Source organism: Prionailurus bengalensis, chromosome F2 (assembly GCF_016509475.1).
Source record: "Prionailurus bengalensis isolate Pbe53 chromosome F2, Fcat_Pben_1.1_paternal_pri, whole genome shotgun sequence".
NCBI lineage: Eukaryota > Metazoa > Chordata > Mammalia > Carnivora > Felidae > Prionailurus > Prionailurus bengalensis.
The window spans coordinates 49,077,595-49,103,864 of record NC_057353.1 but is presented as its reverse complement, the minus strand read 5'-3'; the positions used below and the strand labels follow the sequence as shown (position 1 = coordinate 49,103,864).

Genomic DNA, 26,270 nt, shown 5'->3' with positions numbered 1-26,270 from the left:
AAATTTCTTAAGTAGGAAGCACGAAAGCAGTAAAATTATGTATATCTGTAAAAATCAGTCAAATCACAAACTGAAAGAATGTAAAGTATGACACCATATACCTAAAACACAGTTGGGAAGAGTTGTAAAGAATGGGTTCAAACTTAAGTGACCAGCAATTTAATATAAACTGATATCTCCAGGTGTTATATACATACCTAATGGTAACCATAAGTCAAAAACCAGTTACAGATATACAAAAAATAAAGAAAAGGAATCCAAGTATATTTCTAAAGAAAGCCAGCAAACATGACAGAAGAGAGCAAGAAAGGAAAGGAACTGAGAAGAACTATAAAAACAACCACAAGTAACAAAATAGCAATAAAAAACGTATCTATCAATAATTACTTTGAATATAAATGGACTAAACACTCCAATTAAAAGACACAGAGTAGGGGCACCTGGGTGGCTCAGTCAGTTAAGCATCTGACTTCGGCTCAGGTCATGATCTCACAGTCCATGAGTTTAAGCCCTGCATCGGGCTCCATGCTGACAGCTCAGAGCCTGGAGCCTGCTTCAGATTCTGTGTCTCCTTCTCTCTCTGCCCCTCCCCTGCTCATGCTGTCTCTGTCTCTCTCTCTCTCTCTCTCTCAAAAATAAATAGACATTAAAAAAATTAAAAAGAAACAGAGTAATGGTATGGATAAAAAAACCAAGACTCATCTATATGCTGCCTATAAGAGACTCGTTTCTGACCTAAAGACACAGGCAGATTGAAAGTGAAGGAATGGAAAAGCACTGACCATGCAAATGGATGTGAAAAGAAAGCTGGGGTATAACAACACTTATATTGGACAAAATAGACTTTAAAACAAAGACTGTTACAAGAGACAAAGAAGGACACTTTATCATCATAAGGGGGACAATCCAACAAGAAGATGTAATAACTGTAAAGTATTTATGCACCCAATATGGAAGCATTCAAATACATAAAACAGTTAATAACAAACACAAAGGAACTAACTGATAGCAATACAATAATGGTAGGGAACTTTAACATCCCACTTGTATCAATGGACAGATCACCCAAACAGAAAAATCAATAAGGACAGTGGTTTTGAATGACACACGGTTTCAGATGGACTTACCAGATATATTCAGAACATTCCTTCCTAAAATAAGCAGAATACACATTCTTTTCAAGTGCACATGGAACATTCTCCAGAATAGATCATATATTAGGCATCAAAACAAATTTCAACAAATTCAAAAAGATCAAAGTCATAAGATGTGTCTTTTCTGACCACAATGCTATGAACTAGAAATCAACCACAAGAAAAACCCTGGAGAGGACACACACACACTGATGTTAAATAATATGCTACTAAACAATGAATGGGTCAACCGAGAAATCAAAGAAGAAATAAAAAATTACATGGACAGAAGTGAAAATGAAAACACAATGGCCCAAAATCTTTGAGATGCCGCAAAAGAGGTTCTGGTGGTGGTGGCGGTAGGGGGGTGGGGGTGGGGATTAGTTTATAGTAATACAGGCCTACATCAAAAGCAAGAAAAATCTCAAATAAACAACTTAACCTTACATCTAAAGGAGCTAGAAAAAGAAGAACAAAACCCAAAAGCAGAAGGAAGAAAATAATAAAGATTAAAGCAGAAATAGATAAATTTAAAAAACCAACAGAATAGACTGATGGAATCAGGAGCTAGTTCTTTGAAAAGATCAACAAAACTCTAGCCAGACTCATAAAAAGACAGGGAGGGAGGACTCAAATAACCAAATCAGAAATGGGAGGAGAAATAACAACCAACACCACAGAAATACAAAGGACTGTAAGAAAATATTATGAAAAATTATATGCCAACAACCTGGACAACCTAGAAGAAATGGACCAATTCCCAGAAACATATAACCTCCCAAAACTGAATCGGGAAGAAATAGAAAATTTGAAAAAAAAAAAAAAGAAAAAAGAGAAAAAGAAAATTTGAACAGACTAAGTACCAGCAATAAAACTGAATCAGTAATCAAAAAACTCCTAACAAACCAAAGTCCAGGACCAGACAGCTTCACAGGTAAATTCTACCAAACATTTAAAGAAGAGTTAATACCTATTTTTTTCCCGAACTTTTCTAAAAAACAGAAAGGAAGGAAAACCTTCAAATTCATTCTATGAGGCCAGAATTACCCTGATGCCAAAACCAGATAAAGACACCACAAAAAAAAAAAAAAAAAAGAGTTCATTTCTGTTGAACATAAATGCAAAAGTCCTCAACAAAATATTAGAAAACCAAATTCAACAATGCATTAAAAAGATCATTTATCGGGGCGCCTGGGTGGCGCAGTCGGTTAAGCGTCCGACTTCAGCCAGGTCACGATCTCGCGGTCCGTGGGTTCGAGCCCCGCGTCGGGCTCTGGGCTGATGGCTCAGAGCCTGGAGCCTGTTTCCGATTCTGTGTCTCCCTCTCTCTCTGCCCCTCCCCCGTTCATGCTCTGTCTCTCTCTGTCCCCAAAATAAATAAATGTTGAAAAAAAAAAAAAAAGAAAAGAAAAAGATCATTTATCATGATGCTGGGATTTATTCATGGGATGCAAAGGTGGTTCAACATTTGCAAATCAATCAACATGATATATCACATCAATAAGATAAAGGATAAAAACTACATGATCATTTTAATAGATGCAGAAAAAGCACTTGACAAAGTACAACATCCATTCATGATAAAAACCCTCAACAAAGTAGGGTTAGAGGGAACATACCTCAACACAATAAAGGCCTTATATTAAAAACTCAAAGCTAACATCATATTCAAGGAGGAAAAACTGAGCACTTTTCCTCTAAGGTCAGGAATAAGACAAGGATGTCCACTCTCACCACTTCCATTCAACATAGAACTGCAAGTCCTAGCCACAGTAATCAGACAACACAAGGAAATAAAAGGCATTCAAATTGGTAAGGAAGAAGTAAAATTTTCACTATTTGCAGATGACATGATATTATATATAGAAAATCCTAAAGACTGACTAAGAAACTACTAGAACTGATAAATGAATTCAGTAAGGTTGTAGGATACAAAATCAATGTACAGAAACCTGTTGTATTTCTATACACTATTAATGAAACAGCAGAAAGAGAAATCAAGAAAACAATTCCATTTACAATTTCACCAAAAATAATAAATACATAGGAATAAACTTCACCAAAGAGGTCAAAGAACTGTACTCTGAAAACTGTAAAACACTGATGAAAGACACCGAAGATGACACAACAAAACGATATTCCATGTTCATGGATTGGAAGAATAAATATTGTTAAAATATCTATACTACCTAAAGCAATCTACACATTTAATGCAATCTCTATCAAAATACCAACAGCATGTTTCACAGAACTAAAATAAACAATCCTAAAATTTGTATGGAACCACAGAAGACCCTGGAGAGCTAAAGCAATCTTGAAAAAAAACAAACAAAAACTAGAGGTATCACAATTCCAGACTTCAAGTTATATTACAAAAGTATAGTAATCAAAATAGTATGGTACTGCCACAAAAACTGACACATAAGTCAATGGAACAGAACAGAAAGCCCAGAAAAAAAACCCATAATTATATAGTCAATTGATCTTTGACAAAGGAGGCAAGAATATAAAATGGGGAAAAAGTCTCTTCAACAAATGGGTGTTGGGAAAACTGGACGGCTACATGCAAAAGAATAAAACTTGACCATTTTCTTACACCAAACATAAAAATAAACTCAAGTGGAGAGACACAGAAGCAGAAGCAGTGGGAAGATGGCGGCATAGGAAGACGCTGAGCTCACCGCGTCCTGTGGATCACTTAGATTCCACCCACACCTGCCTAAATAACCCAGAAAATCGTGAGACTAGCAGAATGGATTCTCTGGAGCCAAGCGTAGACAAGAGGTCCACGGAAGAGGGTAGGAAGGGCGGAGAGGAGGTGCGTGCTACACGGACTGGCAGGAGGGAGCCGGGGCGGAGGGGCGGCCCGCCGGCAAAGCAGAGCCCCCGAGTCTGGCTTGCAAAAGCAGAGGGGCCAGATGGAGTGTGTTCGGACAGCAAGCGGGACTTAAAATCCGGAAGGTTGTAAGTTAACAGCTCTACTCAGAGAGCCAGGAGGGAGAGTTGTTGAGCCCCGGACAACAGAGCGCAGGTTGGCGGTGAACAAGGCGCTCACCAGCACCATCTCCCTGGCCCATCCCCCAGCCAAAATCCCAAAGGGAACCAGTTCCTGCCAGGAACCTTGCTTGCACCTCGAAAACACCCAAAAACCAACGCTGTGCTTCTGCAGATCCATCCCTCCGGCAGGTCTGACTCCCTCCTGGTGCCACAGGGCCCCTCCCAAAGCGGACCTCCTAAGGAAAAGCGAGCTGAGCCTGCCCCTCCCGCCCCTGTGCACCATGCCTATCCACCCCAGCTAATACACCAGATCCCCAGCACCACAAGCCTAGCAGTGTACAAGTAGGGAACACAGACGGGCCACACCACCCCACAGTGAATCCCGCTCCTAGGAGAGGGGAAGAGAAGGCACACACCAGTCTGACTGTGGCCCCAGCAGTGGGCTGGGGGCAGATATCAGGTCTGACTGCAGCCCCACCCACCAACACAAGTTATTCAAGACAGCACAGGGGAAGTGCCCTGCAGTTCCGCACCAATCCAGGGACTATCCAAAATGATGAAACGGAAGAATTCCCCTCAAAAACACCTCCAAGAAATAACGACAGCTAAAGAACTGATCAAAAACGATTTAAATATAACAGAAAGTGAATTTAGAATAATAGTCATAAAATTAATCACTGGGCTTGAAAACAGTATAAAGGACAGCAGAGAATCTATTGCTACAGAGAACAAGGGACTAAGGAACAGCCAGGAGGAGCTAAAAAATGCTATTAATGAGCTGCAAAATAAAATGGAGACAACCACGGCTCAGATTGAAGAGGCAGAGGAGAGAATAGGTGAACTAGAAGATAAAATTATGGAAAAAGAAGCTGAGAAAAAGACAAAAAAAATCCAGGAGTATGAGGGGAAAATTAGAGAACCAAGTGATGCACTAAAGAGAAATAATCTACGCATAATTGGTATTCCAGAGGAGGAAGAGAGAGGGAAAGGTGCTGAAGGTGTACTTGAAGAAATAATAGCTGAGAACTTCCTTGATCTGGGGAAGGAAAAAGGCATTGAAATCCAAGAGGCACAGAGAACTCCCTTCAGACATAACTTGAATCGATCTTCTGCACGACATATCATAGTGAAACTGGCAAAATACAAGGATAAAGAGAAAATTCTGAAAGCAGCGAGGGATAAACGTGCTCTAACATATAAAGGGAGACCTATAAGACTTGTGACTGATCTCTCTACTGAAACTTGGCAGGCCAGAAAGGAATGGCAGGAGATCTTCAATGTGATGAACAGAAAAAATATGCAGCCGAGAATCCTTTATCCAGCAAGTCTGTCATTTAGAATAGAAGGAGAGATAAAGGTCTTCCCAAACAAACAAAAACTGAAGGAATTCGTCACCACTAAACCAGCCCTACAAGAGATCCTAAGGGGGATCCTGTGAGACAAAGTACCAGAGACATCGCTACAAGCATGAAACCTACGGACATCACAATGACTCTAAACCCGTATATTTCTATAATAACACTGAATGTAAATGGACTAAATGCACCAACCAAAAGACATAGGGTATCAGAATGGATAAAAAAACAAGACCCATCTATTTGCTGTCTACAAGAGACTCATTTTAGACCTGGACACCTTCAGATTGAAAGTGAGGGCATGGAGAACTATTTATCATGCCACTGGAAGTCAAAAGAAAGCTGGAGTAGCCATGCTTATATCAGACAAACTAGACTTTAAATTAAAGGCTGTAACAAGAGATGAAGAAGGGCATTATATAATAATCACAGGGTCTATCCATCAGGAAGAGCTAACAATTATAAATGTCTATGCGCCGAATACAGGAGCCCCCAAATATATAAAACAATTACTCACAAACATAAGCAACCTTATCGATAAGAATGTGATAATTGCAGGGGACTTTAACACTCCACTTACAGAAATGGATAGATCATTTAGACACACGGTCAATAAAGAAACAAGGGCCCTGAATGATACATTGGATCAGATGGACTTGACAGATATATTTAGGACTCTGCATCCCAAAGCAACAGAATATACTTTCTTCTCAAGTGCACATGGAACATTCTCCAAGATAGATCACATACTGGATCACAAAACAGCCCTTCATAAGTATACAAGAATTGAGATTATACCATGCATACTTTCAGACCACAATGCTATGAAGCTTGAAATCAACCACAGGAAAAAGTCTGGAAAACCTTCAAAAGCATGGAGGTTAAAGAACACCGTACTAAAGAATGAGTGGGTCAACCAGGCAATTAAAGAAATTAAAAAATATATGGAAACAAACGACAATGAAAATACAACAATCCAAATGCTGTGGGATGCAGCGAAGGCAGTCCTGAGAGGAAAATACATTGCAATCCAGGCCTATCTCAAGAAACAAGAAAAATCCCAAATACAAAATCTAACAGCACACCTAAAGGAAACAGAAGCAGAACAGCAAAGACAGCATAAACCCAGCAGAAGAAGAGAAATAATAAAGATCAGAGCAGAAATAAACAATATAGAATCTAAAAAACTGTAGAGCAGATCAATGAAACCAAGAGTTGGTTTTTGGAAAAAATAAACAAAATTGATAAACCTCTAGCCAGGCTTCTCAAAAAGAAAAGGGAGATGACCCAAATAGATAAAATCATGAATGAAAATGGAATTGTTACAACCAACCCCTCAGAGATTCAAGCAATTATCAGGGAATACTATGAAAAATTATATGCCAACAAACTGGACAACATGGAAGAAGTAGACAAATTCCTAAACACCCACATGCTTCCAAAACTCAATCAGGAGGAAATAGAAAGTTTGAACAGACCCATAACCAGTGAAGAAATTGAATCAGTCATCAAAAATCTCCCAACAAATAAGAGTCCAGGGGACTCTACCCAAGGGAGTAGGGTTCTACCAGACGTTTAAAGCAGAGATAATACCTATCCTTCTCAAGCTATTCCAAAAAATAGAAAGGGAAGGAAAACTTCCAGACTCATTCTATGAAGCCAGTATTACTTTGATTCCTAAACCAGACAGAGACCCAGTAAAAAAAGAGAACTACAGGCCAATATCCCTGATGAATATGGATGCAAAAATTATCAATAAGATACTAGCAAATCGAATTCAACAGCTTATAAAAAGAATTATTCACCATGATCAAGTGGGATTCATTCCTGGGATGAAAGGCTGGTTCAACATTCACAAATCAATCAACGTGATACATCACATTAATAAAAGAAAAGAACCATATGATCCTGTCAATCGATGCAGAAAAAGCATTTGACAAAATTCAGCATCCGTTCTTAATAAAAACCCTCGAGAAAGTCGGGGTAGAAGGAATATACGTAAACATCATAAAACCCATTTATGAAAAGCCCACAGCTAACAGCATCCTCAATGGGGAAAAACTGAGAGCTTTCCCCCTGAGATCAGGAACACGACAGGGATGTCCACTCTCACCACTGTTGTTTAACATAGTGTTGGAAGTGCTAGCACCAGCAATCAGACAACAAAAGGAAATCAAAGGCATCAAAATGGGCAAAGATGAAGTCAAGCTTTCACTTTTTGCAGATGACATGATATTTTACAGGGAAAATCCGATAGACTCCACCAAAAGTCTGCTAGAACTAATACATGAATTTAGCAAAGTCGCAGGATACAAAATCAATGTACAGAAATCAATTGCATTCTTATACACTAATAATGAAGCAACAGAAAGACAAATAAAGAAACTGATCCCATTCACAATTGCACCAAGAAGCATCAAATATCTAGGAATAAATCTAACCAAAGATGTAAAAGATCTGTATGCTGAAAACTATAGAAAGCTTATGAAGGAAATTGAAGAAGATAAAAAGAAATGGAAAAACCTTCCGTGCTCATGGATTGGAAGAATAAATATTGTCAAAATGTCAATACTACCCAAAGCTATCTACACATTCAATGCAATCCCAATCAAAATTGCACCAGCATTCTTCTCGAAACTAGAACAAGCAATCCTAAAGTTCATATGGAACCACAAAAGGCCTCGAATAGCCAAAGTAATTTTGAAGAAGAAGACCAAAGCAGGAGGCATCACAATCGCAGACTTTAGCCTCTACTACAAAGCTGTCATCATCAAGACAGCATGGTATTGGCACAAAAACAGACACGGAGACCAATGGAATAGAATAGAAACCCCAGAACTAGACCCACAAACGTATGGCCAACTCATCTTTGACAAAGCAGGAAAGAACATCCAATGGAAAAAAGACAGTCCCTTTAACAAATGGTGCTGGGAGAACTGGACAGCAACATGCAGAAGGTTGAAACTAGACCACTTTCTCACACCATTCACAAAAATAAACTCAAAATGGATAAAGGACCTGAATGTGAGACAGGAAACCATCAAAACACTAGAGGAGAAAGCAGGAAAAGACTCTCTGACCTCAGCCGTAGCAATTTCTTACTTGACACATCCCCAAAGGCAAGGGAATTAAAAGCAAAAATGAACTATTGGGACCTCATGAAGATAAAAAGCTTCTGCACAGCAAAGGAAACAATCAACAAAACTAAAAGGCAACCAACGGAATGGGAAAAGATATTTGCAAATGACATATTGGACAACGGGCTGGTATCCAAAATCTATAAAGAGCTCACCAAACTCCACACCCAAAAAACAAATAACCCAGTGAAGAAATGGGCAGAAAACATGAAGAGACACTTCTCTAAAGAAGACATCCGGATGGCCAACAGGCACATGAAAAGATGCTCAACGTCGCTCCTCATCAGGGAAATACAAATCAAAACCACACTCAGCTATCACCTCACGCCAGTCAGAGTGGCCAAAATGAACAAATCAGGAGACTATAGATGCTGGAGAGGATGTGGAGAAATGGGAACCCTCTTGCACTGTTGGTGGGAATGCAAACTGGTGCAGCCACTCTGGAAAACAGTGTGGAGGTTCCTCAAAAAATTAAAAATAGACCTACCTTATGACCCAGCAGTAGCACTGCTAGGAATTTACCCAAGGGATACAGGAGTACTGATGCATAGGGACACTTGCACCCCAATGTTTATAGCAGCACTCTCAACAATAGCCAAATTATGGAAAAAGCCTAAATGTCCATCAACTGATGAATGGATAAAGAAATTGTGGTTTATATACACAATGGAGTACTACGTGGCAATGAGAAAGAATGAAATATGGCCTTTTGTAGCAATGTGGATGGAACTGGAGAGTGTGATGCTAAGTGAAATAAGCCATACAGAGAAAGACAGATATCATATGTTTTCACTCTTATGTGGATCCTGAGAAACTTAACAGAAACCCATGGGGGACGGGAAGGAAAAAAAAGAAAAAAAAGAGGTTAGAGTGGGAGAGAGCCAAAGCATAAGAGACTGTTAAAAACTGAGAACAAACTGAGGGTTGATGGGGGGTGGGAGGGAGGGGAGGGTGGGTGATGGGTATTGAGGAGGGCACCTTTTGGGATGAGCACTGGATGTTGTATGGAAACTAATTCGACAATAAATTTCATATAATAATAAATAAACAAACAAACAAACAAACAAACTCAAGTGGATTAAAGACCTAAATGTGAGACCTGAAACCATAAAAATCCTAAAAGAGAGCACAAGCAGTAATTTCTCTGACATCAGCCATAACAACATCTTTCTAGCTATATCTCCTAAGGTAAAAGAAATAAAAACAAAAATAAACTATTGGGAGTACGTCAAAATAAAAAATGAGGCACCTGGGTGGCTCAGTCAGTTAAGCATCTGACTTCGGCTCAGGTCATGATCTCACTGTTCATGAGTTTGAGCCCCGCGTTGGGCTCTCTGCAGCCAGCAGGAGCCTGCTTCAAATCCTCTGTCACCCCCTCTCTCTCTGCACCTCCCCCACTTGTGCTCTCTTTCTCTATCAAAAATAAACATTAAAAAAATATATGTTCCTATAAAGAAAGAAAGAAAGCAAGCAAGCAAGCAAGCAAGCAAGCTTCTACACAGCAAAGGAAACTATCAAAACTAAAAGACAACTTACTGAATTGGAGTGTATATTTGCAAATGATATATCTAATAAAGGATTAGTATCAAAAATATATAAAAGAACCAATATAACTCAACACCAAAAAAAACCAAATAATCCAAGTGAAAAATGGGCAGAAGACATGAACAGACATTCCTCCAAAGAAGACATACAGATGGCCAACAGACACATGAAAAGTTGTTCAACATCATTCATCATCAGGGAAATACAAATCAAAACCATAATGATATCTGTTAGAATAGCTAAAATAAAAAAAAATTCCAGGAAAAACAACTGTTGGTGAAGATGTGGGGAAAGGGGAACGCTTTTGCACTGTTGGTGGGAATGCAAGCTGGTACAGCCACTATGGAAGACAGTATGGAAAAAAAATAAATAACAGAACTACCTTATGATCCAGAAATGCCCCAGTAGGTATTTACCCAAGGAATACAAAAACACTAATTTGAAAGGATATATGTACCCCTTTGTTTACTACAGCAATATTTACAATAGCCAAATTATGGAAGGAGCCTGAGTGTCCATCAGTAGATGGACGGATAACAAAGATGTGGTATGTATGTATGTATGTATGTATGTATGTATGTGTGGTGGAATATTATTCAGCCATAAAAATAAATGAAATCTTGCCACTTACAACACTGTGGATGGCTCTAGAGAGTATAATGCTAAATGAAATAAGCCAGTCATAAACCACAAATATGGTTTCACTCATATATGGTATTTAGGAAACAAAACAAAGGAACAAAGGAAAAAAGAAGAGACAAACCAAAAAAACACATTCTTAACTACAGAGAACAGCAGATAGTTACTAGAGGGAGGTCAGTTGGGGGGATGGGTGAAACAGGTGATGGGGATTCAGGAGTATACTTATTTTGATAAGCACAGAGTAATATACTGAATTGCTGAATCGCTATATTGTACACAGGAATATGGCACTGTATGATAACTACACTGGAATTAAAATTAACCAAATAATATATAAAATGTGACATGATACTGAGCAACTGAGGGAATGAAAAAAAAATTAGGACAATGAGGACTTCTACTTTCTGGCAGTGTGACCAACTAAATATCTCCTGCCACAAAACATTCAGATTCTGGATAAAATGCAACAAATACACTTTACAATATATTGCTGAGCACTGTATACACCTAATAAAATAGCACAAGATATGTAAAGTGAAAAGCAACAAAACTATAAGGATAAATGGAGAATTCCATGATCTTAATGAGAAATTTCAATGCATATTTCTCAGTAAGTGAAAGGACATACAAAAAAATTAATAAATAAATATGAGATGTGATTACAACACTACAATTAACACGTCTGATTTAAAGGGCACATATAGAACCCACACCCAACAATTAGGGAACAAGAGCTTTAAAGGACTTTGGACCAGTGGAGAATCCACCCTGTCCTGATGGGGCAAAGTGACTGAGCAAAGACAGGGCCACCACAGGTGGTGTTCCACATCTCCCTTGTATGAATGATGCTGAGATTGACCCTTTGCTGCCTAAGAGGAAGTTGTTAGAGAACAGCAGAAGACTTTTCTCAAGTTTCTGTATCCCAAGAGGGAGAATGCCCAGACTGTGTTGAGTATCCATTCTGGGACAGAGTTGGAAGAAGAAGCATGGGCAACTGGTAACACTTACTTCCTTATTTATTCCCAAATTGCCTGGTTCCTAAAATTTTTGAGTGTCTGTTAATCAGACCCTATACTGGAAAGAATTAAAATATACTATGTTTAATTCTCCTAACTCAGGAGTCATGCTGCAACAGCCAGGATAAATTGATGGTCAGCACGTAAGAACTATTTATCATCCAGTTTAAGGGCAGGCAGAATAAAAGTGACACATGTACTTCTGCTGTATTAAAATAATTTCCTCACAGGGCAAGTCATTTCCTTACAAGTCGCATCCTTTGTTTAATTCTTCTAGAATGTCAACACTGATTAATCCAATAATACTAGTTTGTGTGCATGCAATGTGCAGAGAATAAATCAGACGCTGAAAACTCAAATACCTGCAGGGGCTAGGCAGGTAAATTTGGAGGGGCAGAAGATAGCAGGAGTAGTTGGTAGCAGCTGCCATTCAATTCTAACAGACTGTTATTTGAAAATGGGGACACAGAATTGTCAGATATATCAATTTTTCATAAGAGAGCCAGAATCTAGATTTTTATGTTAAAATCTCCAAATTTAAAATTTTGTCACTTTAATATAAATATTTAAAATACCATACAGGACAAAATAAGACACTTTGGGTCGGATCCAGCTTGGACCACTTTCAAGTTGTTGCAAACTAATAGACACAAAGAATTTAAACTTGGAAGGGACTTTAGTGGACTTTTAAGTCTATTATTTTCAAAAAGTGTGTGTGTGCGCGTGTGTATTTTGCCAAGTAAGATTTTCTTTAAATAAGAGATTACAAAGAAGCCCAATATATTAAATAAATAAAAGCGCAGCTGCTCTGGCTGAAAAGGAAGCCCTCCCTCTGAGATACCTCTCACTGCTCCCCTTCCCTGCCAGTGACCTCAAAGCACTTCCAGAGATCACAGTCTGAAAACCAGTAACCTGATCCAGACCCTCATATTATAAGTGAGAAAACAGAATCCAACTGCTTATTGAAGTTGTTGTTGAAATCCCCAAATCTAGCCTGAATTAGAATTTAAGTGCCCATATTCTTATCTAATGCTACTTTTACCAATTCTATAGGTACTGATAGTAAATTAGAATTTTGATTTATTCAGCACTTGCCATTAACTGGGCACTGTGCTTTTCCTACCCCAATTCTTTTTACAACAATCCTATGAGAGAGATGTTCTTATCTCTACCTTGCAGATGATGAAAGAGCCTCTAAGAACAACTTTCATCAAGTGTCCTAAGTAGCAACCAGGATGTGAGCCTGGGCCCGTAAGACGCGAGAGTGCATCCTCTTCGAACTCTGACACTCCACTACTACCCAGCTCTAACTGAAAACTACCCCTCACAAGATGGGCAAGAAGACCAATGAAGACGAAGGGTAAACAAAAGATACCAAAAGAGGACAGGTAACCTTCTATCTGAAACGAAAGTCTTCAGTTTGAAAAAAATAAATGTTCCCAGGACAAATAATCAAAGAGTACAAAACCTCGAACTACATTTATCACATTATAGATGGTGCAAGTACCTCCTGATGCAGGTAATTTTTTTAAACAAATCATTATGGAACAAATAAGAGCACTTCAAATAATGGGTAGTCGGCCTATTATTGCACTCATCCCAATCAACTGAAAACAGAATAAGTGGAACGAATGTATTTCCCTGATCCTTTGAACTAAAAAAACCTCAATAGGAATCATTTATGGTTTTCCACAAAATGTCCTGGGCTTCTCAGAAACCAAACCCCCAGAGATGGAAAAACTACTAACTTGACTATGACATTTCTTTTTTTTTTTTAATTTTCTAATGTTTATTTATTTTTGAGAGACAGAGCATGAGCATAAGCAGCAAGAGAGCAGAGAGAGAGACACACACAGAATCCAAAACAGGCTCCAGGCTCTGAACTCTCAGCACAGAGCCTGACGTGGGGCTCAAAATCACAGACCATGAGATCATGACCTGAGCCAAAGTTGGACACTTAACCAAGCCACCCAGATGCCCCTTGACTATGACATTTCTTATGTCCATAATCTTATAATCAGAATTCCATCATATTATTAAACTGGTATTTATATACAGCAGGACAAGTGCTATTTAAATATGTGAACTGAGCAAAGATTTAAATTTCCTAGTCTGATCGGTCTGCTCTTCCTTCCCCCCTTAGTGACACACCTCCTTCAAATCTCTCAGTAGGTAACTCAGGGCCTTCATGGTCTCACTCATGAATTTCTCTTTTTCATATTTCATTTTCAAAGGCTCAGAAACTCATCGAGTGACTAACCACAACATAAAATATCAATTCAATAATAACTATTGAATAGTAACTCAAATAGTCCAGTTGATTATAGTTTTAACATTCAGAGAAATAAAAGGTAGGCTCCTTTAAGGAAATGGTCCCTGGCAGAAATCCTGTGGTAGATACTGTTAGTACTAACAGAGATGAGGAAGAAGAGGGCAATTAAGAAGGCAACTGATGCCTCCATTCTGAAATATAACCAATCTAACTATGATAAATAGACAATAAGAACCAAAATATGCAAAGTAGTTTATATAATCCTTTGCCTGGTATAATGCCAGCATCCTAATTCTGGTTCCAGCTTTGCCATTAACTACTAGTGCCACCTTCAGCAGATCATTTTCCGTGTTCAGTCTCAGACCATCCATCAGTAAGATGAGAGTGATGAACTGATGGATGATCTCTAAGGACATTTCATGACTCAAAAAGTTTATGGAGAAGGTAACAAAGTCTTGGGTAGCAGAGCTGGACATAAATTTCAAAACAACTGTAGGTACTACAATGACCTTTTCTCCTTGATCAGTAATACTGTCTTGCACTGAGCTCTCGGGTGAATGCTTATCATTTCCATCTGCGCAGCAGCCCTATTTTGGGGAGTCCCAAAGTAGGTGAGATGCTACAGAAACTGAAGAAGGGATGCACGGGTGCAATCTTCTAATAAACACATAGGCACATAATCTAAACGTGACCATTTGGATATTCCAGGTATTGTGATTCGTGGGGAGAGTGCTGTACAAATGAACTGATAGGTCATCTGAGGCAACTGCAGTGGGTTTAATAATGCCCACAGTGCCGAAATAAGTATCCAGGGGCAATGGCTCAGGAAGTGTCCAATGGCATTGGCATTGGTGACAGACTAAGATCATATGGCATGATCTTAGCTGTGTCCTGGTTCCCTTTGCTCCTCTCTATATTCTGAACCTGGTTCTCCAGTCTCCCCTGTGATTGAAGAAGCTATCTAATATCCATCCATTTTCTGCTTAAGTTAGTCAAAGCTGGTTTCTATTGTTTGCAACCAAAAAGACTGACTGGTACAGCAATTACATAAGGAATGGGATGTAAGTGACCTCAGGGAAATGGGAGGAATTCTAGAACTGGTTTTCTGACTTAATTGGGGCCAAAAGCAGTGAACCATTCTACCAGCATTTGGAAATGGAAGTCTGGCAACCCAGGGTATATGGCAGAAAACCAGCTAGTTGCATTATCCTTGTAATCACTTGGATTCCCAGAATGTCTTAGAATGATATGCCCAGTAAAGGTTAAGGCTGAGTGGCTACTGCCAGAGAGGCAGAAAATAGTATGAAAAGCACGAAGTATTCAAGGATGGTGGGCTGAGGTGAGTGCCTCTAGTGCCTCTAATGGCAGTGTTTAGCTTAGGAAAAGAAAAGAGTGACAAACTGACATCCCTAAATTCTTGGCTGGAGGTGTGGAGTGAAATACAAGGATTAAAAAGACTTAAGGTTTAAGACGTTGAAAACCAAATGCACAGTTTGATCCTGCATGTTGCCAAATTACATTAGTTAAATTTGCTACCCTTTCACACAAGAAATCAAGAGTTATTGTGATCTGAAAGCCGTGGGAGCCCCCGATCTGAAGTGGGGATACAAGACAAGGTTCAGAGATTCACACGATGCTCTAAACCTGAAGACCTCAAAGCAGACCCTCATCCCCGGTCTGTCGAGGCAGATGCTCCTCACCTGAAAGATTTACTTTGTAAGAGGAAAATAAATAGCTTCATACCCATCCCTACTGTTCTTCAATGTCTCAACCCATAAGCAGAGTTCTACCCTAGCATGCCCTGGGAGGGTCAAGTCAAAAGCAAATCTGGAAAACAGGAGCATACATTACTTGTAAGACATTGTTCACTTACATTGGTTTCTGAGTGTGCTGGATTAAGGAGGAAAGAACATAATTTCAGACAGTGCTAAGACACACTGATATGGCTGTATTCATTCTAGATTCAATGTGCTAGTTTCATAAACTAGGCTTCTGAAGGTCAGATGACAAATGGGCTTATGACAGAAGCTTAGTGGGAGCCCAAACTCAACCCATTGTAATTTCCCAAGTCCACGCATGTATACTTCAAATTGCTGTATTTATCAATAGCACAATCACAAAACTGGCTTCTTGGATAAACATTATTACGGCAGAAGAGGTCAAATGAGAGGTCTCCCTCTACCATGAGAGAAAATCGAAAGCAGTAATGCAAGCCAGAGAGGGTTTCCAGAGACTAGTAACATCATCAAAAACATATTTAGGGATGTAATTCTTAGCACCTGTCCATTGTAACTTTCCAGTACAACTGAATATATTATTAACAGATTGTCTTAAACCTTAATCAAAGGGCTCAGATGCTTTTCCAGATGTGGTCTCTTTACTGCAGCAAATCAGTACCACCTTGGCACTTCGTATGCAGGCCAATGCTAACCTGGCCAATGCTTTTTTCCTCCAAAAGCCATTTACTTTTATCTAGGAAGGATGACAACACATCTTTACCAACTTGCCTTAGAGCAGTGGTGCTCGAAGAGTGGTCCCTGAAAAAACAGCAGCAGCATCCCAAAGGCATTTGTTAGAAATGCAAATTCTCGGGGCACCTGGGTGGCTCAGTGGGTTAAGCGGCTGACTATGGCTCAGGTCATGATCTCACAGTTCATGGGTTCGAGCCCTGCATCAGGCTCTGCACTGACAGCTCAGAGCCTGGAGCTTGCTTTGGATTTTGTGTCTCCCTTTCTCTGCCCTTCCCCTGCTCATGCTCTGTCTCTGTCTCTCAAGGTTAAATAAATGTCAAAAAAAAAATTAAAAAAAAAAAAAAAAGAAATGCACATTCTCCATCCCACCAAGGACCTACAGTTTCAGGAAGAGGGTGGGAGCAGCAATCTGTGTTTTACCAAGCCCTTCAGATGATTCTCATGCACACCAAAGTTTTAGAAGCACCACCTTAGAATAACATCAGCTCTTCAGTTCTGTGCCTCAATTTCACTGTCAGAGACTCTAACCATATTGCTATTTCCTAGGACATCACACTGGCCCATTATATTTAGGACATAAAAGCTGATAAGGCCATAGATATACATCCAATGAGGATTCCAATATTAGCCCTAAATAAATAAAAGGACCTTCCACCTTGGTTTTGCTAATAGTTCCTGATAGAAACTGGACATGACTATGGGACATCTAGAGATAACATGCCTAGTTACCTCTTATACATTGGGTACTATCTAACTCACCTACTCATGACATCAGGTATACCCAACAGCATTCCATCTTCAAGTGGCCTGGGCAGAGCAGATATTAAAGACATGGGAAAGCAGCATGAACTTACTGCTTACACTCTCACAATGCCTGCTTCTGCCATGCTACCATCTTTTCCTTGAAACACACCAGCTAGCTCCCCATGCTATGACATGGCAATGGAAGGAATCACAAGCCTGGAGTTGGTGGCATTCTAACCCAAAGAGAAAGTTTGGGTTAGCATTCTACTAGAGAGGGATCAAAAGAAGAAAAACATTTTTATTTTTAAAAAAATATATAAGCAGGGGCGCCTGGGTGGCTCAGTCAGTTAAGTGACCGACTTCGGCTCAGGTCATGGTCTCGTGATTTGTGAGTTCGAGCCCCACGTCGGGCTCTGTGCTGACAGCTCAGAGCCCGGAGCCGCTTCCGATTCTGTCTCCCTCTCTCTCTCTGCCCCTCCCCCACTCACTCTCTGTCTCTCTCTGTCTCAGAAAGCAGCATTAAAAAAATTAAAAAAATATATATATATGTATATACATATATATATAAGCAGACTGCTCCTGTGGCAGTATCTTAGCTATGCCTTGACTCCCTTAGTACTAAAGACAGAGATACATAAACATTTGTCTCTTTGCTGGAACATGAATCCCACATGGAAGCAAGCAAGCAAGCCACTTTACTACTAAATGAGACCAGGCACCACAAGGCATCTGATTCTCAGCTCAGGATCTGTGCTTTCTACCCACAGTGACTTACACAAGTAATTCTCAAGGAGTGATAAATGTCTTATTTATTCCCTATTTATTTATTTTTATTTTATGAGTATATTTATTCATTTTAAAATATTATTTATTCCTTTATTCCTTACTTGAAAAGGCATCAAAATAAAGCCAACTTCTAATAATGGTAATGAAAATTGAGGGAAAGTGAAGAAATCTAAAAAACAACTAAAGAAAGTGATAGGCCTTGGCTAGACAACAGAGTCACTAAAGATCTACAGAGGTCCTTAAATTAAGTTTACATTTCAGAGAGTACTGTTAAAGTGGTTACAGAGATCTCAAGTAAATTCTTTGAGAATGTCAACAGACTACTATATAATAAAGTGATGCAAACTTTTTCAATTATTTTCATGAATGTGACCAATGCCAGGAAAGTGAGCTTCTTTAAAAAATACAAAGTGGAGCCTGGAATACAAGAATTAAAAGCAGGAATTTGCATTATTTCCATAATGGGAATACTTGTTACTTTCATGGCAGTTCTTAGCAGGCAGCAGTATAAATTTTAAATTATTTCTCCAAAAGAGTGTTTGTTTTGGAAATTAGACAAATATACATAGTAACTGATTGGCACTACAAAAGAATCTGTCCAATAAAGAGTCAATTTTTTAATTTAAAACTTGTAACTTGGAAAAATTCTAATTCCAGGGAAACTACGCATTCAGGTACACATTCAACAAATATTAATGAATGACTACATGACAAATACACAAACTAGAGTAATAAAGCTTCATTATCTACATGCCACATTCTCAAGGAAAGGAAATAACCACAACATAACAGTCTTCCCAGAGTCTGAAAGAACCATGTTCCTGTATGGATAGGCTCTCCCGAAGGCGTAACCAGTAATATCCTAGACTGTGGGATAGCAAGGAACAGCCCTGCAGGAACCTGGTGCCTATCAGCAGAGCCTCCCGGGAGAACTACTGTTCTCTGGTTACCTACAGGTCTAATCCTGATTCTGCAGACTTGGAAAACAGTCATAACACTTTCTACTACTGCAACACAACATCACAAAGGAAGTTAAGCTTGGTTAAGCTTGCGACTTCTACATTTAAAACACAATAGTAGCCACTATACACACACCTGACTTGCAACACTTTTCAATATCTATTTCATTTTGAATGACTCAACAACTCACTTTCAGAATCGTCACAGCTATTTTCAGAAAGTCTTCCCTGAAAACAAAAGTTAGTTACACTAAACATTTTCTTTCCTTGTGTGTGGGGATAGAAGAGTAGAGAATAAAGAGGAAACGAAGGGGTCCACTAGACTCTAAAAGCAGGAAAGTGAAAATGTTTAAAAACCACTGCCCAACAGAAATAGTTTTTTTTTTTCCTTAGAAGTCTGTTTATACAGGTTTTCTTCATCCCTTTATTTTTAATTGAATAGAGACATTTTAGGAGTGCATATTAACAAGTGGAAAAGGAAAGAGGTTTTTTTGGCTCACTTCCCTTTAGACCTTTCAAAAGTGGAACGACCACATGCTGTTCCAAACACAATACATGACTTTGCTTTTGCTTAGAGCTCAATGAAGGCAATTCAAAAAGAAAAATACAATATTCCTGTTTCCATTTTCCCTAGATCAGCCTCAGCTCTTTCTGGATGAAATCAGTCTCTCAAGGGACATCAACCTCACAATTTGGGAAACAATGCTCTAGATATGAAACAAAAAGGAACACAATGGAAAATCAGCAGCCACTTGTTTTTCTACTGGGGAGAGTTAGGCTGTACAACATCCTTTTCATTACCAAGCCAAGTTACTATTCAGAATTGTAAATTAACTCTTTGCAATACAAATGACTTCAGCTTCAGATAACAAAATAAGGAAAAAAAACTTAAGTCCCTTATTTCAAGCAATCTCTGAAACAAAAGCAAAGAACCAGAATATCCCAGTCAGTGGTCTGTGATAAATTTGGCCTAAGAAAAATTTATGCGGAAAGTAAATTACATATAGCTCAGGTAACATATTAACAAGAATGCATAATAATGTTTACTTAGTACATGCTCTGTGTTTATAATCCTTAAGAACACTTTCAAATACCTTAAACTAGGTTCAGCAAACTACAGGCTGTGGGCCAAAACCAGTCCACTGCCTGTTTTTGTAAATAGTTTCACTGAAGCACATCCACATTCATTTGTTTACATATTGTTTATGGCTGCTTTTTTTTTTTCCTGCAATTGCAGAGTTGAATAGCTGTGACAGAGTCTGTATGGTTTGCAAAGCCAAAAATATTTACTATTTTACAAGTTTGCACTCCTTGCTCTAAACCAATGGGTCTCAAATTTTAACATGCATAAGAAACACAGTTTCCTGGGCTCCATCTTCACAGATCATGGTTCACTGGGTGAGATGGGGTCCATGAACTGCATTTCTAACAAGCTCACAAGTTGCTGGTCTATGAAGTGAACTTTGAGAACCACTGCTCTAAACCCATCTCATACAATCACAGATGAGCACTGATAGCAGATGCTACGAATTCTATAAAACAGGACAGCCCTCATACAAAATGAAAACTAAGAGACGATAGATCATTTGACATAAGGAATTCTTGGTGGCTAAGAAGACACAACTGGTTGCCATAATCAGCTGATAATTCTTCAGCCCCTCATCCTAACATTAATTCATATGGAACACAGGAAATTCAACAGGGACGAGCAATAATCGAGGACAGTTGTGTTGGAGGTATAAAACCCAATCTGTTCTTTAAAGAAGCTGTAAAATGCCTTTTTTTTAGTAAAAGCTGAGCTATATGCAGTTATAATTTAGTATTTGACTGAATTGTAATACAGTGTTTTTGTTTTGTTTACAGTACAATGTTTGCAAAAAATTTGTTACATGATTTATAATACAGTGGGCCAATCAAAAGATGAATTCTTGCACTCCATACAAATAAATATAAATGGTTAACAATAAAATTCTTTAAATGAATCCTAAGAAACATGTGTCATGCTAAAATGGGAAATATTAGAGGAAACAGAGGATGTCAACTGATACATTTTATCAGAACTAGGCTCAGGTAGAACCAAAGTGGGTGATATGAAACCACCTAAAAATTTCAGAATTTCTTTCACCTGGACACTGCAGACGACAGAGGTGGAAGGTAAAAATTTGTAGGTAAAATTCTCTTTGTTGATTTTTTAGAGCAGGAAACACCACCTTTTTACTTACTCAGCTTTTACTGTGTATCTATCATGCTCTGAGGCACTGTACTAGGCATTAGGGGAAAAAAATGAATAAATACCATCCCTACTCTCAACACTTGCAATCCAGTGAGAACCACACATATAACTACAATACAGCATAGTTAAGTATTTAAGAACCACTGTATATTAAGTACTATCAGAGTGTAGAAAGTAAGCAGATTACATATGCTTGGGAGAAAGATGAAAGAAGGCTTCACTGAGCACAGAGTTACTGCTTTAACTGAGACCTGCAGAAACTGAGCAGGTGAAGGATAGGTAGAGAGCCTGGGAAGCAACCAATACAATGTGTGCAAAGGCAGAGAAGTGAGAGGGAGTAATGTGGATGTGAGTTCTACAAACAGGTCAGTTTGGCTGATGGAGATCATGTAATATGAGAAGAGACAAGACAAGAAGCTGGACAGGAGAGCAGGGTCACATATGAAGAGCCTTGCATACTACGCTACAGTCAGGTCTTTATTCTTCCAGCTTTAAGGAAATGGTGAAGAATTTTAACCCCAAAGTGGACTATGGATATACGTTTTATTTTATGTTTAAGTGTATTTATTTATTTTGAGAGACAGAGAGTGAGCCGGACAGAGGCAGAGAGAGAAGGAGACAGAATCCCAAACAGGCTCCATACTGTCAGCACAGAGCCCCAGGCAGGGCTCAAACTCACAAACTGTGAGATCACGACCAGAGCCAAAGTCCAACGTTCAACTTGACTGAGCCACCTGGATATGTGTTTTATAATAAAATCACTTTGACGACACCAGGGGGAGAGACTGGTGAAAACTGAGACTCTGTATTCATGGCACAGATAGGGAGGAGAAAGGGAGGTAGGTCTGGTCTGAATAGCAGTTTAAGAAAAACACCAAAATTCCCAGTTTAATTTTTATAGAAATTAAGTTTGCGAAGCAGCAGCAAAGACTAATATTAATACATCACATTCTGAATGTTAGGGCATATTGTCTTTTTTTATCCAATAAGGTCAAAGGCTAAAAAAACATCTAAAGATAACATTATGGCTCAGAGCCTGGAGACTGCTTCCAATTCTGGGTCTCCCTCTCTCTCTGTCCCTCCCCCACTCATGCTCGCTCGCGCTCTCTCTCTTTCTGTCAAAAATAAATAAACATTAAAGATGACATTACGGGAGCGGCTGGGTGGCTCAGTCTGTTGAGCATCCAACTTCAGCTCAGGTTATGATCTCAGAGTTGGTGGGTTCGAGCCCCACATTGGGCTCTGTGCTGACAGCTCCGAGCCTGGAGACTGCTTCAGATTCTGTGTCTCCCTCTCTCTCTGCCCTTCCCCGGCTCACACTCTGTCAATCTCTCAAAATGAAATAAACATTAAAAAAAAAAAGATGACATTATGGTCCATGTTGACAGAGAAGACTGTCAGATTACAGGCTTAGACTTTGGACAAATCCTAACTTCTCTGAGCTTCAGTTTCTTCAACCTATATGATGCAGGGTTCAGGGGTTCTTAACCATAATTGGTTTCTTTTGTAATGTTACTCATTTTATTTACATATATTTCTTAATTTTTTGTGGGGGCACCTAGGTGGCTTAGTCAGTTGAGCAGCCAACGACTTTGGCTCAGGTCATGATCTTGTGGTTCCTGAGCTGGAGCCCAGCATTGGGCTCTGAGCTAACAGCTCAGAGCCTGGAGCCTGATTGGGATTCTGTGTGTGTGTGTCTGTCTGTCTGTCTCTCTCTCTGCCCCTCCCCCGCTTATGCTCTCTCTCAAAAATAAATAAATATTTTAAAAATATTTAAGAACTTGGTAAGGCATGAGCTATAAAACATATCAGAGAAAACATGAATGAATTATATAATTACTCTTTGAACGTACTCCTACAACATACTTTATTTTAATCAGATTAAACTATCAAAATGGTTCTGATTAATCAATGAAACGATCACTGCATCATCTGTTCAGTGTTCAAAAGGATATTCTGCGTTGGTTTGAAAAACCACTGAAAGATTACCATAAGGTAATTTGTAAATCCTTTTAAAGTACATCTACTTAGCTTTAAAAGCTCTGTTATTTTAGATCTGAATCTACAATGAGGTAGTCGAAACCCTATTCAACGAAACAACAATGGAAGACTTGAATGTGCAAAAACAAAACTAATCGATTTTATAGTGTCTATATTAAAACTGTAAGGGTTTCATTTCTTAGCAACACTCTAAAGGGATGTTCTTTCAGGAGACTTATCAACCTAACAGATCTGTATGGGAGGGCAGGTTCCTGTCTCTACAGGTAACTCTCTTCCCACACTTCCCTAGCAATCTGCATATCTCTAAACCAGGGGCAGGTAACTAAGGCACCTAAGGCAATCTTAAGTGTCACTTGCCTCTCCCCAGACTTGTGGTTTCTTTTAACTGGTATCTTACAAAGAATACTTAAGTGTTCTGCTGGGAAAAAAAAAAAAAAAAAAAAAAAGGTCACTTTTCAGCAAAACACTATCTACAGCCCCCAAATCTTCCAGCAACTGATTTACCACAGAAAAACTGTGCCAAGTGAACATTAACAACTACTTACGACAAGGTATGTATGTAGTTCAGGCACTTTTAGTCCAGGCAATATAGATTATATGTTCAATTAATTAGGAAAAATTCAGAATTCACATTTCTAGAGGAACTACCATAATTGACTCAGGAAAGCAAAATATTTGCCAGGTGCAAGGTACTTCAAAATCATAACTACATTTCATGTAAAAGAAACCCTATCTTAAGCAAATCCACTATCAAAGGCCACAAATCTACACAAAATTTAAGTTAGTAGGAGGAATTAACTTTCAAAAGGATGTATTCAAAATATGACTTGTGCACAATTTGAAGAAATCCCTTACGGTGTTTAAAAAAAAAAAAAAAAAAGTCAACATTTATAGTTTATTCCAGAGCAGAGCATAAACTATTTCTCTATAAACATACGAAGAAATACTCACCTCCATTTTCACAGCAGCTGTACTCTGGTCATAATGACCCATTAAATTAGGGAAAAATGTCATGTTGTAGGCCATTTTCATACATCTGGGAACAGTAATTGGTTCACAGGTGAAAAGACTGTGTCCTCGTATGAAGGGTAGAAAAATACACGTCCACAAAAATGGAAACATTTCCATTTTCTTCAAATTCCTGGTTTTACCACATGGCTCGGATTAATCTTTCTTTTCATTCTCTGATTTCCATCCGAAAATAAAATGTTCAAATTCCTCTTTCGTTATTTTACCATTTTGAAGGAAGTTCTTTTCCTGAAAATGAGTTCTGGGTCAATTACTGTAAAAACAACCGAGGGAGTGTATCTGCAACATTTGTCATAAACTCAAAGAGGGACATTAAAGTGCAGAGTTAAGATTTTGACCCTGGATAACTAACACTGGAAAAATGATGGAAAATTCGGTCCTTTGGAGACACCTTCCACCTGCTTTGGCACAGAATATGTAATTTGTTGAGCAAGTCTCATCTCTAGGGAACTGATGATAGAACATTTACGCTGTCTAGAACACCCGGGAAAGGGGGGGGGGGGGCAGAGGATGAGTGAGATGGAGGGAAAAAAAAAGTCATGCTGGGGTTGGGAATAAGTTCAACGTATTAATAAAATCGTGAAATCTAAGGCCCCTGTTGGATATCTTACTACGCACAGGAAAATTCTGTCCCAGGGTAATTTCTTAAGATCTGATGAATTCTTAAACTTCTTTAAGGACTCCAAAGAGCCAGTTTTTGTGGCGGTCTCTGGGGGAATATGCTTTTCTGTTTTTCAAAAGGCCAACGAGGGGGAGACGTCTAGGATTCCTCCCGGAGGAGCGAAATTCGTTCTCCCGGGCAGGGGCGAGCGAAAGGGAAAAGGAGCCAAGCCGGACCGGGAGGGCCACGGAGTGTCTGGGCCCTGAATCGCGAATAACCGCACGCCCAGCCCAACGCCCCCGTCCGCCCCCTCCCCGGGTGCCCAGGCTTCCAGCGCCGGGCAGACTAACTCGCCCCACACCCCTGCACCTGCCCCAGGCCTAGAGTCGGGCAGCAGCGTCCCGGCCCCGCTCGGTAGCGCGGGGACCCGGCGGCGCCCTTCAGGAACTGGCCTCAACTCGTGCGGAAACTCTGGCCCGAGCGGCCTGTCCCGCCGCCGCCTGCCCCGCACCTGTGGCTCCCAGCCCGCCGCGCGCGCCCCCGAGGCCCGCCTCGCTCTCCCCGGGACCCACTCGGCCCCGGCCCCCCGTCCGGCCGGCCCGAGGAGCCTCAGCTCGGCCGGCGGTCGGAGGCAGCCCTCTCTCCAGTCCTCGTCCAGCCTACCGTCCGCGCACCGCGACCTGAGACGGCTCCGGGAAGCGTCCGGAACTCCAGCTGCCTCCGGAGCGGCACCGGGAGCGAGAGCTGAGCGATCCCGCGAGACTGCGCGGTCAGGTCGGGCGGGCAGGTCTGGGCTCGTGGTGCTGGTGGCGGCGGCGGCGGCGGCGGCGGCTGCGGCGGACCTGGCCCTCCGCCCGACCCCGCCTGCCCTGCGGGCCCGGGAGGCGCCCCAGTGACCGGTGTCGGGCTGCGGGTCCCGCTGTGCGGCCGGCAAGTCCCCTCCACCTTGCCCCCTGTTCCGGTACCCTCAGCACACGACTATTCCTCGGGTCCAGAGGGGTTCAGCCTGGAAGGGTTTTTTGAAGCTCTTGGTGATCCCCTAAATAAAGCTTCCTTTACGAGAACCCACTGCATTAAGGATTTCAGGACACAAGATTTCTCAAAGGGGGCTGATGTGCTCTGTAAAAGGCGAAAGATGTATACGATCTGAAGAGAAACCAGAGTATACTGATGTGCTCTGTAAGGTCAATTGTCCAAGGGACCTTAGCTGGAAAGTGGGTAACTTCCTGGATAACTGTCCTTTAAAAAAAAAAAATCTTTTATTCATTCTGAGGTACAGGTGGCAATGGGATTTCAGCCTTGGCAGGTGCCACCGTTGTATTGACGCAAAACGGTAATAGAAAGTTGAA

The 26,270-nt window shown here is 40.1% G+C and overlaps 1 protein-coding gene across 1 annotated transcript in view; it reads right to left on the bottom strand.

Annotated features, from left to right (window-relative positions):
• The window catches only part of FZD6 (frizzled class receptor 6), a 43,889-nt gene extending 18,124 nt beyond the window's left edge, over positions 1 to 25,765 (bottom strand). The window contains exons 1-2 of the mRNA XM_043601521.1: positions 25,585 to 25,765; positions 24,243 to 24,548 (exon numbers count right to left, since the gene is read on the bottom strand). Coding sequence (XP_043457456.1) covers positions 24,243 to 24,419 — 177 coding nt within the window. The 5' untranslated portion in view covers positions 24,420 to 24,548; positions 25,585 to 25,765. The remainder of the gene's footprint in view (positions 1 to 24,242; positions 24,549 to 25,584) is intronic.
• Between the last annotated feature and the right edge of the window lie 505 nt (positions 25,766 to 26,270).